The 16,674-nt window shown below is 40.7% G+C and overlaps 1 protein-coding gene across 1 annotated transcript in view; it reads right to left on the bottom strand.

Moving 5' to 3' along the window:
- The window catches only part of PDE11A (phosphodiesterase 11A), a 357,140-nt gene that overhangs the window by 52,693 nt on the left and 287,773 nt on the right, over positions 1 to 16,674 (bottom strand). The window contains exons 14-15 of the mRNA XM_008687179.2: positions 10,210 to 10,300; positions 6,704 to 6,804 (exon numbers count right to left, since the gene is read on the bottom strand). Of these exons, the coding sequence (XP_008685401.2) occupies positions 6,704 to 6,804; positions 10,210 to 10,300 (192 nt within the window). The remainder of the gene's footprint in view (positions 1 to 6,703; positions 6,805 to 10,209; positions 10,301 to 16,674) is intronic.

The following is a 16,674-nucleotide window of genomic DNA, read 5'->3' as shown; positions in this document are numbered from 1 at the left end:
AAGTGACTGCTGCCCCTAAAGCCTGAGTGTTCCCAGGATTGGTTTCAGTTCCAATAGGTTCTAGAACTGCAGAGAGAATGCCACAGTCGTTAAAAAGTAGTTTGGGATCCAACTTCTTGGTTCAAATCTCAGCTTTACCGCTTACCATTGTGGGCAATTTACTGAATCTCTCCAAACAACAGTTTCCATCATGTGTATCATGAGGTCAATAATAGTGCCTATTCTAATAGGACTGCTCTAAATATTAAATGGGATAATGTGTATATAAAGCTCCTAAGTCAGCAGTCAGGATACACAAGTTGTTGTTCTTATTAATAATCTTCTTTGTTGACTTACATGCAGACAAAAGGACAGGGCATTTGTGACTTCTTTTGAAGTTTTAACACTTCTAATTTCGGGCCTATTCCTCTGCCTGCCCACACTCCCAACAAGTGTCATCCTTTACAGTGTAACTTCTATTAAGTTTTCTGGCTGAATGATTTTTTTTTCCTTATAAGGTACTTTAAATCATCAAAATTATCAAATTTAAATGATTTAAATTTATATTATTTAGATTATTGAAATCATAATTATTTAAATTACCAAATTATCTTTCAAAAAGGTAATCTCCTTTGGTCACCACAGGACCTTAAGGAATTGATATGGGTGATCTGCCTGTCCCATGCTGCTGACAAGAAACCAAGGCAAAGAGAGATTAAGTGAATGACTCCCTCAAAGTCGCATGGCTGGTTACCGGCAGGGTACATCTAAGTCCTGCTTGAGATGCTGAAATTACTATTTAATTATCAAAGCCTTATTCACTGCAAAGACTCAGAAAAAGGCACGGAAATCAATTCCAGAAAATCACTCAGCAGAAACTGGAAAATGCTTTCAGTGAGTTGGAAAATCAGACTAAAGAATTAACCCTCAGACTTGGGTTGTGAAGCTTAGAAATTCACACTAAGGTTTTTTGTTTGTTTTATTTCTGTTTTTTAAAACTGTGAATTCTGCTTTCATCTATCACTTGCAGTATACAATCCTAAGGATGACCAAAGCCACTAGTAATTAAATTTACAAGTGTTTGTGGCTGTTTTTAAAGGGGTTCCACATTTCTAGGAACCTTATTTTCTTCTTTTGGCGCATGGCAGGAGATCTTGCCTGTGGGAATGGGTCATAAACTCTCCAAAAGGTCCAAAAGAGCGTCTCCCTGCCTGCACTGGCCCTTTCTAGAGTGCTTTACCTTTTCTAGGGGAGGAAGGCAGTGACCTTCCTTTTTGGTGGACCTTGATAGTATCATGACTTTTTTTTTTTTTTTAAGGAGGCTCCACACCCAGCATGGAGCCCAATGTGGGGTTTGAACTCACAACCCCGAGATCAAGGCCTGAGCTGAGATCATGAGTCAGAAGCTTAATGGACTGAGCCACCCAGGCGCCCCTTGACTTTTGATTTGAGTATCCAGGGCAGAAGAACCAGCGATACACCAGACCCTTAGAGAGTAGTTGTGCCAGGCCATCCACACCCTCTTGGCCCATGTTTCTCCAGCCATTGCAGTGCCAAGCTCTTGCCCAAGCTGTGTGGTGCCTCACTTACTTTCTGCTGGTGGAGTGGGGAGGCTGCTCTGACTCCCTGTGTGGGATGCAGACCGCTGGAGGAATCTCCAGTGCTTGGGTGTGCATGTCCCGGAAGTGCCAAGTCCTGGGAGTTCACGCCCACTGAACAACACTGGCTGATGGAGAATGGAGGCGAGTGGATAATTTTGAGGGGCCGCATCCGGGACTTTTCAGACAGTCCCTGCAGGATCAAGCCTAGATGATCACAGGGATGACCAACAAGGAAATGTGTCCTTACAATAGCTTTCCTAACTCCCATTTCATTGTCCCAGTCCCCCAATCTTATTCCCTATGTCACTTCCAAAACTACGCTAACTGTATGCAAGCCCTTGTCTCCAGCTCTGCTTTGGGAGAGGGCACAGGGGACACATGCTGGTTTCCAAAGTAAACTGTTTTATATACATCTGGGAAGGTCAATATTCCATATAGTGTATCTCTAACTCAAATGACAACTATTTCTCGATTCTTCCATTAGAGAAGGAATACGGTGATTGTGGAAAAAGCCCTGAAAGAGCAGGTGTGGTTTTCAGTTTAGCCACTAATTAGTTATGTGACTCAAGCTACACCATTTAACCTTTTTGAGCTCACTACCTGATCTACAAAATAAAGGAGATGAATTGGATTACATCATGTCTAACGTCCCTTCTAGTTCCACAATTGTATATTTGTGAAATAAAAGCATTTGGGTGGCAGTTTGTAGTGGCTGCTGTTCCCCTCATTAACCCTAGGGATTGTTTTGGCTAAAAATAATGGCAACACTTTAATGCAACTTTAGACAAGCAAGTGAATCAGCCTCCTGAAGGTCTAGATTAGGGAATGAGCAGCTATTTGGAACCTCAGAAGATAATAATGCTGACAAAAAGAGAACAAGCTGGCTTCTTTGGGAGTCAGCAAACAGCAGGGGCTGCAGCATTAAGATAAGAACAGAGTAATGAGAAAACGAGTTGCAACCAACTTCCTTGGCTGTGTCCCAGCGGTCACTCAGTGATTCGACACATTCCTAACAGGCCTTGATAAATGGACTCCAACTGGGGAGATTTTTTTCTTCCTTAGAAGTTACTTGGAAACTCGGCTTGGGAAAATGCTTTGACTTTGAGAAAAATAACACAAAATCCTGCAAGTGTCAGAGACAGGAAATAAAAATATTGAAGGGATATAGGCCCCCGTTAATCCCAAATCAAGGAGCATCATTCCAGAAAAAAATGGAAGATCAGGATAGCTAAGTCAACCATGAAGGCCATAAAATATGCAAAATAAATGGGCTATAAAGCAATGGGGTTGTAGATATTGCTATTTATAAGACATACAAGGCATTTACAAGACATAATAAGACAGATAATATAGGTATTGTTATCTCCATTTTACACATGAAGAAAAGAGGCTCAGAGAGGTGAATAATTTGTCTAATGACACACAGCCAGGTGGTGGCAGAGCTGGAGTTTTTGTTTTTGAAATATATATTAAAAATTAATTAAATTTGGGGTGCCTGGGTGGCACAGCGGTTGAGCGTCTGCCTTCAGCTCAGGGCGTGATCCCCGCGTTATGGGATCGAGCCCCACATAAGGCTCCTCCGCTATGAGCCTGCTTCTTCCTCTCCCACTCCCCCTGCTTGTGTTCCCTCTCTCACTGGCTGTCTCTATCTTTGTCAAAATAAATAAATAAAATCTTTAAAAAAAATTAATTAAATTTATATTTATCAAGGTAATACGTGCACATAGTTAACAAAGGAAACAGTACTGTAAAGCACATAATGAAACAAAACAGTGTTTTCCATATTGCTGCCTTTTGTCCTTTGAGTGTATTTCCCAGTGCTTTCATTTCATGTTTTATTTTGGCTATAATATTCTAAATTTCAAGAGCTTTTTCTTCTCCTGTGGTCACTCCTATTATTTTTTAAAGCATCCTGTTCTTGTTTCATGGATGTAATATCTTAGCTGTCTAAGGATATTAACAATAGTTTTTGGGTTTTGTTTTCTTCTTCTCCCTTTTTGCTCTGAATATCATTTTTTCCTATTTTCTTTAGCTTCTGTATTTCAAATGGGAGGCTTTCACAAAATCTCCTGTGACCCCCAGTGTCTGTTTGTATATAATAGTAAGGCACTGGAAGACTGAGCAGGAGCTGTATGTGTACGTCCCCCTCCACCCCAACATTACACGGGATGTATTTATACTAAAAATTATTCATTGTTTATATGAAATTCAAATTTAACTGGGTTTCTTGTACTTCTGTTTGCTAAATCTGACAACCCTGGGTATATGGTTTGTGAGCTCCTAGCTTCTGGGTGACTGGGCGACGGGTTTTTAATCCAGAGATTTGTTCCATTTCACTTCATTCCCTCTTCTGAGCTCTGTATCTCACTCCTACCTTATATTTTCCTCAGTCCAGAGTCTGCTCTTTCATTTCCCCAGGGAATAAACCTTTAGTGTCTCCAGGGGTAGAGGAAAGGAAGCTAATTGGCTACTTTGGGGGAGGACTTTGTGAGTTCTGAGTGTTCTGTAAACTGGCTGGCTGTCAATCTCCTTGTCTTCCTTAAGCTTTGAGAGTCACATCCCCTTTTCATGGCACATTTTGTCTCTGGGCTCCAAACAAGCTCTTACAGGGCAAACTGTCTTGCTTCTCCGAGCTGCTCTCCTCTGTAGGTCCTGCTTTTCACGTCTACTCTGCTAGATCAGTTACCATTTGCTGGTCAGCCTTCCATTTTCCACTAATGTACTGACATCTCTTCTCAGCTGTAGTGTGCCCTCTCTTCCTCCTTGCAGATTTATGCCTTCATTTTTTTAAAAAAGATTTTATTTATCTATTTGACAGAGAGAGAGACAGCGAGCAAGAGAGGGAACACAAGCAGGGGGAGGGGGAGAGGAAGAAGCAGGCTTCCAGCGGAGGAGCCTGATGCGGGGCTCGATCCCAGAATGCCAGGATCATGCCCTGAGCCGAAGGCAGACGCTTTAACGACTGAGCCACCCAGGCGCCCCATGCCTTCATTTGTCTTTTAAATTTATTTGGTGTCCTTTCAGTGGAGTTTCAAGAGACAGAGTGCATAGACACTTGGGCTCAATCTACCAGGTTTAATTAGAATCCCAGAATGCAATTTAAATCCAGACCAACATACCTCCAAAGCCTTTACTTCTTCTACAATACCATGTACTAAGTCATTCAGCAGAATACAACAATAAATACCTATAGCATAGATTGTTAGTTGTCTACACTAATATCCCTTCTTCCTTTATTAATAATAGAACCTTTACTTCTTTAGAAGAGCACATGGCAACCCAAAATAAAGACTTCCTTTCCCAACCTTCCTTCAACCTAGGTATAGCCGAATGACTAAATTCTGACCAATGAAATGTAAGTGGAAGATGCAGAGCTTCTAGAAAACTCCCCTAAAAGATAGCCTGCATCACCTTTTGACCCCTTTTTCCCTTGTTCCTTCTTTCTTTCTGCTACTGAAATTTGGGCATTATGACTGGAGCTTGAGCAGTGATTTTGGACATGGGTGGAAACGACATACTGAAGGCGGCAGCTCAGAAAGTTAGAAGGAGCACTGGGTCCCTGATGACTTAATGTAACTACATCATCAACCCCAGACAGAGGATCTCCAGAGTTCTTTTACAGACAGAGAAGTAAGCCACTGTTAGTTTGGGGTTTCTGTCCCTTACAAGTGAATCTAATTCGAACTGACACAACGCCAAAGTGCAGTAAGATTTCAAACAGAGTAAAACAGGCTTCCTAGAAAAGATAATGGAAAGGTCAGCCAGGTGGGGAAGTACAGGGACAGGATCTCATGCAGAAACAGTGTGATTAGGGCACAGGGGCACCTCATGAGATGTTTTCAGATAGTAATATGTAGACCAGTCTGGTTGGAGTAGACAAATCATGTAGGAGAGAAGTGGAAGATAAGAAGGAAAAAAGGCTGGGGACGATTATGGAGGGCCTTGAAACTTGAACAAAGTTTCGAGGTTGCTTTGAAAGCAATGAAGCCACTGAAGGTTTTTGAGATGGAAGCTGGAGATACATGATTACAATGTGAGGGAGGGTTAGACTGAAGAATTCCAGAGCCTTCTACGTACCTATATAGGGTTATAAGGAGATGAGGCAAAGGGGACAAATCTGAGTAGAGAGAGAGGAACAAGGGTTCAAGAACTCATTCATGGGAACAAGGAGAAAAGAAACCTACAAAGAACCCAGAAAAGGAGGGAGAAAGCGGCTGGATGTTGGGGAAGAAGGAGGGGTAGAAATTGACAGTGAGAAGTCTGTAAACCTTCAAAGGTCTCAACGAAGCTAGACAATATCAGAAATGAGTAAAGGATATTGAATTCGAGGAGAAGGAAGTCTCTGGTGACCTCTGAAACAACGATTTTGGTTGAATGTGAAGGGGCACATTGGTCTTCAAATTGTATATAGGTGTTAGGAAAATAAAGGTACTAATGTGTTCCATTCATTTTACAGGTAGGCAGTAAAAGAAAGATAAATTGAAAAGCAATTAAAGATCTCCATGGGATCAAGTGAAAGAATTTTTTTTAGGAAGGGAAATAGGTCTTGAAGAGGAAACTGCATTTTGATGAAGAGACTTCCAGGCTGCCAAAATAGGTGGTACAGGATAGAGCAGATCTATCTCAGAGGAAAGAAGAGCAATGGAATTTCCAGCTTGAACTTTGGAGAAAAGGGGGACAGCTCTTCTGAGAAAAAGCTAGAGGAGAGGCAAGAAAGGAAGACTTGGATTTCAAGTCAACCTTTCAGCAACAAATCTTTCATTAGCATTATCAGTGCCATTAGGGATCTGACCAGAAATAATAGTTCAAAATAGCAGTCTTAGCCAGTCTCTAAAATAAAAATGGCCATCACTTAGCTTCAGAGTCAAAAGTCTCACACAAAGCTCATAAACTAGAAGCAAGCTATAAATCTCACGATGGTAGCCCTGATTTTCTTGTCTAACAGACACCATCCTAACGAAGTTCACTTAGATGAGGGGAAAACAACAACAAAAAGTTTAGCTCATTTACACATTAATACCAGTGTTAGAATAACAGGCAACCCCCAATATGGACCTGAAAATTAATTACAGGATGAAATTTTAGATACCCATTTGTCAAATAGATCAAATGCCAATACCTACTCAAAGTACAGCGTGAGGTCCGTTGCTAATATTGACTGCTTCAAAAGCTGCATAAGGTCACTATATTCCTTGGAGGACAAATTAGCAAAGATGTTGTGACCCTGTAATGAGAAAGTAAAAAGTCACAAAAGACAACATTAAATCCGAGGTTGTTGATTACATGTGTTTCCTATATTAAAAAAAAAATAGTATGGGCACATGATAAAACCATTTAAAACAATTTAATGAAATTTTGAGCAAATACAAACAGATTCTCTGGCAGACATGGCAAAGCCAGAAAGTGCAATCATTTTCAAGGACCACCAATGGGCACTTTATTATTCTTTACTAGACTTTATTAGTCCTAAATAACAAACTCTGAAAATGTTTAAACTTACTGTGGATCTGTTTGTGCCAACAATTCTGTTTGACTCTCACTTTCTGTGGAATTACTGAGTGTAGAAGTTGACAAAACATTTGGGAATCTTTCTGACCCCAAAATGAACACTAGTCTCACTAATAGACTTAAGTGGGCGTTTTGGAAGTGCCTGCTATGGCAACAAACGACTTCAAGGAGGGGGAAAAACCTTAGACCAGTGGTTTTCAGTTGACGGTGATTTTGACAATGGGGACTTCTGGTGATGGTCAGAGACCCTTTCGATTGTCACACTGCTTGGGCGTGCTGTTGGTGGGTAGAGGCCTGGGATGCTAAGTCTCTTACCATGCACAGGAGAGCCCCCACAACAAAGATTTACCGGGCTCAGCATGGCAACACGGGGGAGTTTGAGACACCCCGTGTGAAATTGTGAAGCTACATCCCAACGAACGTGTGGTAGATTAAGCTCAGTACGTAATTACCGAAGGGCTAGAATGTATAAGAAATGGGTTTTGGCGTAGTTCTTGGGACTAGGACTTTTACCTTGGGAAACATGCACCTGTATGTTCATACCTTTGGAAAGCACACTTCTTTTCATCAAAATTTGCTTTAGCTGCATGAGACAGTTCTGCCATGTTTTTTATAAAGTGAAAGAATCCTTGTGTAAAGTGACAATTCACTTAATTTGCTTTGAAAGGGACTTTTTCATTGATCAAGTTTTCTTAGTGTGAATTATGAACTCATAAACACGAGGCCCGGGAAACCAGGGGAGTTGTAGACCCATGTTGAGAGCCAGACGATGCTGCAGAAGGAAGGGGCAGAATGACTGCCTGAGAATAAACTATTCTCTACCAAGAGGTAAATTAATTCTTTCAGGGAGCCAGAATATCAATTAGCAAATTAGTTCTTACCAGGGACCAGATGATAATCTCCTTCCCTGAGTTAATTTATCTCATTGGGTGAACCCTCCACTCCTTAAAGACTAGAGTATATTGGTTCCACCTGGGACCAGGTCCAATATTAATAATAATTTTCAAATGAACTCTTCCAGACCCTTAATTCAGCCATTAGGAAGAAGACAAATAACTGAAGGTAGGCCACACCATAATTCTGCTCAGGTTTCTTTGCCTGAGCCTTGCCCCACGGATCAATCATGCGCTGGTGTGCTGGGGGCCTGGGAGAAAGTGGGTGGAAGCTATGGAAAAGTCGTCACCTGGATCGAGACCCGTGGGTCTAGCATCTCCCAGTGAAAGAATTACAGCCTTTGGGAGTCAGTTACAGTAAAAACTACATGGCGTTCAGGAAGAGACTTGGTCTGAATTTGAGGATCTTGATCATTTTGTGAGAGAGTGTGCTTTACCAATTTTAAAGGACATAGAGTTACTGACACAATTTACAGCTAACAGTGATAGAGCCAGCCAGATAAGCTTTAATAAAAAAAAATAGCTAATTTGCAATCAGAGTATTGTTTATGTGCAAACTGACCTTCTACAGTGCCTCAAGGGTTTGGTCCCTGAAAGATCTGTTTCCCTGAAATAGTGCTTCCTCTCCTTGTTTAGGGAGGAGTGGTATTGATGAAAAGAAAACCAAATGTGGAGGGAGAAAGGTCTGGAGCAACCTTCGTCAGGCTTCTGCCTCATTTGAAAAGGGACGGTGATAATGACATCTGCACGCTGGCCTTTCTGAGGAGCAGGACAGGAGGACATGTGGGGGAAGCGCCAGGCCATGACCCACACACCAGTTGCTCAGGGCGTAGTTCCGTTTTTATTGCTCTGTGTTCTTATAGAGAACCCTGGACTGAAGGCCAGCTAATGTGTTCTGTTTGTATGAAGACGAATTCTGAGGTAGTGGGGTTTGTTTTTCCCAGGAAACAAACAAATGACCTTCCGGGAAAACCCTAACGCCCTGTTTACAATCCCTGTTATTACGGAGGGGGCAGCTTCTGGGATCAGAGGTGTAAGCCCATCATATTGCCAGTACAGAAAAGACAGTCTGCACCCAAGCTCCTCCTAACCCTCCCTCCCTCCCTCTTCCACAGCGCTAGGCTAAAACATGGCTTACATAGGAAAATTCCAGAGCTGCAGATGCTGGCATGTTGGTTTCTGTCAGGGTTACTGAGAGCCTAACCCTTGATGTTTCATTCCCAACTGAAAATACATCTCCCCCAGAGGATTTGCCCTTCCCCAGCCGCACTGGGTTCCGGAGTGCTGACTCTCCTTTATGGGGTCAAAGAAGGCTTTCGTGATATTGCAAAAGACATGCTTTCTCAAGATAGGCTGGAGGAAAAAAACCTCCATATTTAATGATGCTATTCCAGCGAAGCAGAGCCTTAATGATGATAATAATAATAATTAATGGCACAGCTAGAGAACTGACAAATAATGGGGAACAGATGATCCCTTCTTGGCCTAAAAAAAAAAAAAAAAAGTCTGTACGCCTGCAGAAAATTAAACAGATCCTTTCCTGGCAATTTAAAACTCAGATGCCTCAGCCAGAATCAGTTAGTGGTTTTTCTTTTTCTCTGTGGAGAGCTAAAAGTACAAAAGTCCAACTATTTCCAACTCCTGCATTGCCACATGAAACAAAATAGGCATATGGCTTTAGCCCTGGGTCTCAAGCTTAGCTGCAATTCTCACTTTCAGACTGCTCCCACCAGCAATTTGGGGTTCTTTCATCTTTTATGGCTTTTTCAATTGTGCTAATAAAGTGTAATTTTCTCGCCCTGTTTCTACTTCTACCGTCTTTTAAAATGGCTTTGGATTTCACAAAATGGGAACGTTGGGCCATTTGCTACTTGGATCAAGTCACTCTGTCAGTGGGCTTCTGTACTCTGGTGGGTGACAAGCTCTCTAAGCAGTCGCCTCTGCTAAGTGAATCTGAGAAGTCTTCTTACCAATAATGAAACCCAAATGAATCCGCTCAGGAAGGCTTTGAGTAAGGTTCTTGGTCAAGCATCTGAAAGAATTTTTAAAAGCCACCAAGAAAAACAATCGTTTGGCTTAAAAAAAGTGTCCCCCTTCTCTGTCTCTACCTCTGCCTAAAAAAAGTGTCCCCCCTCTCTGTCTCTACCTCTGTCACTACAAAGAAAGAGGTAGCAAACATTTTTTATTGGTTTTCTATCAAGGAGAGAAGCAGACTATTCGGTCTGTACCTCACTTTGCAGGATCATCACGGCGTGGTTGAAATGGTGATGCTCCAAGGTGGCGGAAGTCCCGTAGAGTTGGGCCAGGGCGGAGCCGCTCCTGAAAGAGAACAGAGGGCTGAGTGACCCGGGCTCTCCACCTGTCCACGATTTGCCCACACCGGCTCTTTGGATCAAACTGCTTTTCCTGCTTTGGCAAAGGAACACGAGAACGTACGTTCTCAGGAAACTGTGTAGTTCACTCACCCATGAAGGAAACATTTTGAAAACCTTCTATCTGTTAGGCTAGAGCCTGTGGACGATAAAACAATAAATAAGACTGAGTCCGTGTTGCTAGGAAATTTACAGACTAGTAAGGAAGATGACATGTGGTCATATGGGAAAATAATGCACATAATACAAACACCCAGATACCACAGAAAGGTTCCAGGTCCAAGCCATCCCTGCTGTGGGACGGTCTGAGGACAACAGACATAATTTCTAGCTCAGGGGATCAGGGCACACTTCATGAACTAAACCGTATGTAGCTTCAGAATGCGCACAACAACTAACTGTCTTATACTAAATGTATGTGACGCTCCAGGGGAAAGGCCCTAGGGAATATTCGGCAGAGCCCATTTAACTGCTTCACATGTATGGCTGACAAGCTTCCACTATGGTTTCCCAGCCCACAGTCCCATTATATCTATGGTAGAGCTCTGGAAATTTCCCTGGATTTGGAGTCAGACCCCAGTTCTTGGTAATAGCTTTGGACAATTAGTTGGGTGCTTTAAGATTCAGCTTCTTTGTCTCTAAAATTATGATAATGCTATCTACCTCCTGTTATTTATGAAAATAAGGTATTTGAAAGTGCCTTATGGCATGTCATCATTCATGACATACAGTAGACTGCAGTCTATTAAATCAATGAAAACCCATATATATTTCCATTTAAGAAAATGTTGATACTTGAAAAAATTATTTTGAATTATCTGTAAATTTTACTTAGGTAGAACAATTTAATTCTCAACAATATCAGTTTAGCAAAGTGTTCGTTGGAAATGTCCAGGTGTGTTCATTTTCCAGCTCTTGTGGATTAGGAATTAGAGCATCTGAAGAGCCAAGAGAGATCCAGAGAATCCTATAGTTTAAAGGGCAGTCCTGGGACTCTAATGACCCATTCAGGTCCTTGTGTTCTTTCCTGCTCATTCCAGGGAGTTCGAACATTAAAAGGGCAATTTAGCTTTTACTTAGAAACATTGGAGATTGACAGCTCACAGTCTGCCCTGCTAATGAGAGGAGCAAGAACTGCATTTATGTGCAATGTGAAGGATTTTGGTCATAAGCTGCCCTCCATCTCCACTGTGAAGCAGCCCAAGATCACAGCCAGATCAGGAGCCCAGGGACCTGTGATCCTCGCAAAGACTCAGAGCTGACCACATGCTGGGGGAAGCACAGGGTTCCATAGAGATTATTATGAATAGAGTTGGTAAGGAGGAAACTAGATTTTAACCCCGTGTCATTTCTTTATATCTTACCTTAATCCATACCATTTAATAAGTGAAAATTTGTTAGGCTAATCTTAGTAATCAGTGATTAATTAATATTTAATCTTAGTTACTATTTTCTATCAGTTCATTTTTATGAAAATAGGTTTTTCAAAGTGTACACTGCCTTTGTTTTGGCTTTTGAAATTCTAGGATGTTTTATGCACATGTCACATCCAATTGCCTGGCATGGAACAGGTGCTTAAAAATATTAGCTGCTTGGCTAATAAGCTTACAGTGGTATGGCTAGAGATCATAGTTTGAATTGGAAAGTTGACAGTCATAAGTGTGTTAGCATATTTTGTGATAATGTCATTAATAATAAAAGCTATCATGAATACCTACCTACCATACACTAGGCAAAATATTAACAACTTAATATATCATTTCATCTAGTCCTGACAACAACCACGAAATAGGTGTTAGGGAACCAAGGCTCAGAAAAGTTACACAACTTTTCCAAGGTCACAAAGCTGGTAGGTACCAGTTCTGGACTGGAATCCAAGCTTGTAAGTTTCTTCTCCTTGCATCATGAGAAAGATACCTTTCTCATTCCTGCAACTGAGTCTCCATTTTTGCCAAGCTCGTTGTCATCAATGAAAGAAGATTTCAAAATTTAATGCAGAATTCTCCTTGTATAACTGCTAACCACAGGCTCAGATTCCTGGGATTTGTTTCTAGTAAGCGGCCATGCCCAGACACACCTCACTTAGTGGTGTGAATCCTGGTAACAGTCATTGATACAAGCTAAGGTCACAATGCGAAATACCCTCTCTTCCTTTACCATGTTGGTTTAGCACACCTCACAAAAGCTAAACCATCTAGATGACCACAAATTACTTTATATTTTCTTTCTTCAGGATCAGTGGGATGTTTCCTCCCTTAACTAGGGGATACCGTCTAACAAATATTTCTGGTGTCTCCTACATTGCTCCTCTCCCTCTTCCCCAGATCCATAGGGCTTCTGAGTGCTGCATGCTGTCAGAAATCCCCTCGGGCGTTTGTACAAATGCAGCCACGTGACCGGCTGGGTATGAGCATCTTCAACAGCAGGCTTCGTCTTTGTTCCCTTTGTAATTCCATCTTACATTCTCCGGACTCTCACACAATACTGAGTTCATCACAAAAATATGTAGATTTTGCGACTGAAGCAGACTAAGGTTACAAAAGTGCAGAAAGACATTGTGATTCATTCGTTCATTCATCTATCATTCATTCACCCAACAAGTATTGATGACTCTCACAAAGCCAGGCTGCAGGCATGTGGAATACAAAGATATGTAAGACTTGGCTCTTGCCCTCAGGAAGCTCACACTCTCCTATAATTGTGTAGGAGACATTCTCTGATTAGACTTGCACTAATAATGCTCACCTTTCTGCAAGCAAGGTGCCGTCTTAGTGTTCATAGAATAGAGCATGGGACTAAATCTACTTTCACTTTTCTACAGTAAAATCATATAAGCAAGAATGCTTCCATTTCCATATGGAGCCTTTGTTTACACTATTAGATTTGGGCTTTGTCAGTTTTTCTAAGACCGCAAAACCCCTTGGTGCTTTTTCTCTCGGGCCAATTCTCACTGAGGATGTTGCCTATCCTGCCATTACATACATACGTGCATATGGGCAGAAATGAAAAAGGTCCCATGGTCAAATATATTTGGAAAATGCTTGGTTCAAAAGTTAAAACTGTTTTTTATTGTAGGATTTCCCAATGGTACCAATATGTGAAAATACATTGTGATTTGGCAGGTGGGGAACTTTCCATAAAACCATTTTTTAAGAGGCCATGTCTTTCATGTAATATACTTTGTGTAAAGGTATACTTCCAGTTTTTCATGTAAAATATGAAAAAGATACTTAAATTGCATATGGAAAAAATGAACTTTAATACCAGCCCTCATTTTAATTGTCTGTGTTAAGTTATACCCATCATATAAGAGCTTTGGGGCACACATACTGTAATTACAAAAATACTACATATCCAAACAATGGAGCTATATATAGCTATATATAGCTCCAAATTGTGGATATCCATATTATATATCCAAATTCCATAAGCACGGGAATACTTATACATGTGATTATTCATGATGCTCATTATTGATTAGGTTATCTGGACATACTAAAGTTTTTCATTTTTGGATAGGCAACACACCAAGGAGAGACTTATTAAAAAGAAAAGTCGAAGTGAAAATTCTTTCCCTACAGACATTCAGCACTTTGCACAGGGAGCAAAAAAATAAATGTGCAAAAACGTGCATAAGTTTGCTAGATGTGCATATTCTTTGGAAGAGAGATGTAATGGAAGTGTGTGGCCGTGGCTTATGGGAAAGTTTTAAAAGGAAAACTATGAAAGGTAATTAGGAAATTGAGAATTGCTAGGAGGTGGTGAGGAATGGGATTAGGCTGTCACGGCAGATTAATGTGCCCCAGGATTTCACTTCTGGGACCTGGCCGAAAGCGACAAGATGGGTTTTCATTCCCAATAAATGAGTATAAGAGATTATGCTAGAAATGAATAGAAGAAGTCTCCTAGGAGAATATACTACAAAGCTGCTTGGTACTGATATTTAATCATCGGGGGCAGCGGTAATGGAGAGGGGGATGAGTGGGAAATGCGGTCCCTGGAGAAAACAGGAGAGAGGTGTTCACAGAGCACTTGCCAAGCGTGGTGGGATGGTGGCCCTCTCTACCTATTGATCATTCACTGCACGTGCTCCAATACTTAAAAATTAAGAATAAAATATGAAAATGCAAAGGTTCACTCATCAGAAAGGCTAAGAGAATAAATCATATTATGCTATAACTAAAGTCACAACTTTTTATTGTAGAGGCATTTTGCATTTTATATAGTAATTTGTCCCTTGCTAAATGTCTCCTGTTTCTTTATAGCCTTATATATGAATAAAAGGTACTGTATGCTTTGCCACATAATAATTGGTGCATTTAAATCCCATTTCCACATCCCTTGAAAGGTTGGAATTATACTGTGACTATTTTAAGGGAAGGGACTGTTTGTTATACATCTTTATGTCTCCCACAATGCCTAGCACAGAGCCTTGCACAAAAAAGCACTCAATTATTGTGGAATAACAAAGGAAATAAGGATTAGATTTGTTCTTAGGGCTTTTCTAAACAATGTCACACTTAACTGAGTAAGTCTTATTCTAATCAATAAAAAGATAATCCTTTCCCCGTGATGTAAAAAGTTCTCTTTCAGTATTCACTGTTGAAGGAAATTTTAACTGAGGTTGGGTGGTGATGGCATTTGGTATCCCAAGTTCAAAAGTGACTCTCTTAGTTAGAGGCAGGGCTGATGGACATCCCGGGAGCTGGTAAATTGTGTACAAGATTAACTGTCTCGAGGAAACACGTCAGGTTATCTTGGAACAGGTAGATTTGATCATGTGGCATAAGGATGCAAAAAAAACCCACTGAATTCTAATATCATCAACTTAATATCTATCTCATTTGTTGAAAGTTGTTTAATATTACACCAGTCACTTGAGATTGGGGACCTTAGTTTCCATTTTTGTAAAATTAAGGTATTGAAAAAAAATATGACTACCAAGGTCTAGTAGTCAGTTCTATGATTTTTTATGGCTCTGCGTCTTGATTTGCTGGATTTCAAAATATATTTTAGTTTTCCAGAGCTCACATATATGGCAAGGCAGCCAATAAACTGGAAGCTCAAAGGTCCCAAATAAATATTGCGAAGTCATGAAAGAGAGTTTGATGCAGTGGTTAAAGAATGGCTTTTGGAATCAGATAGCCTGGGTCTGAATACCATTCTGCCATATCCTGGATGTATGAATTTGGGCAAATTAATTACTTTCGTGAGGCTCAGGCCCTCCTTGTTAAATGGAGACAAAAATATCTACCCTATAGGTATGTTGATGAGCACTGGAGGTAGGAAAAAACAAATTGTAGTTCTCTTGGTCTCTGGGACTGTTAGCTGCAAAGAACAATTAGAAGCAGCTTCACTAAGGAGAAGGTTGATTAAAGGATAAAAGGAACTGGGATGGAGCCCAATTACCACAAATGTGGCTGAGTTTCCTGGAAAGGGAGGAGAGATGTGGAAAGCAGGGATCAAGTCTGCTGTTTCTCTTTCTCTAAGGTTGTACAATCTCTTCTTTCTGTTTCTCTCTGAATATCTACTTTCTTCTCTTCTCTCTGCAGATTCCCTTTTTGTTTCTCTTGTCTACTTGAGGTGGTCATCATGGCTTTTCCAGAATGGCAGCCTACAGCTCCCAAGTCTCTATGGATCTGCAGCTTGGATCTCAACAGCTGACTGAGTCAATATCATGGTAATCCAATTCCAAATTCCTGGCAGATAAAATATGTTTAGCTGGGTTCTAATTATAGGTGTGTATTCTTGGTCCAAAGAGCTGGGAGGTCAACTAGCAAGAAGGGCCGTCACTCTCAGTGTGATACACAGGCTTTCTCTGTGTATCACAGAGGGGACATTGGTATCTGAGCCCAAGTATTGTGCACTTGACTCTTAAAAAGAACCCACAAGGTGCTCAGTCTTGTTTTATGAACATAATTCTAATACATTTATCTCTTCTTTATGCATAAGTGGCAGAATGGTAGGGGGCTGGAGAGAGGGTGCTAAAGGAAGATACACTGACAATGATGCCATTGACCTAAGAGAGAGAGGCATCCTAAAAAATAATGAAATGCAGACACAGGAATTCAAACATAAGGAATTGTCAGACCCTATAATGAAAGTACACTCAGTTTACACTTCAGTAGGCCCCAGGGACACTATTGTCTTTAGTGCAACATTAAACCTATGTGTATAAAAACTATGTTTTATAATAATCTATAAAAGATTATACTTGTTTGAGAAATCAGGAAACTTTATTGAAAAGCTATATTAAAATATTTAAATTAGTTAAAATAAAATCTCATCCATTTATCCATTCATCATTCATTCATTCACTCA

The sequence above is a fragment of the Ursus maritimus genome, unplaced genomic scaffold, assembly GCF_017311325.1.
Source record: "Ursus maritimus isolate PB19 unplaced genomic scaffold, ASM1731132v1 scaffold_1, whole genome shotgun sequence".
NCBI lineage: Eukaryota > Metazoa > Chordata > Mammalia > Carnivora > Ursidae > Ursus > Ursus maritimus.
The sequence above is the reverse complement of the archived record's forward strand: the minus strand, read 5'-3'. Positions and strand labels throughout refer to the sequence as shown.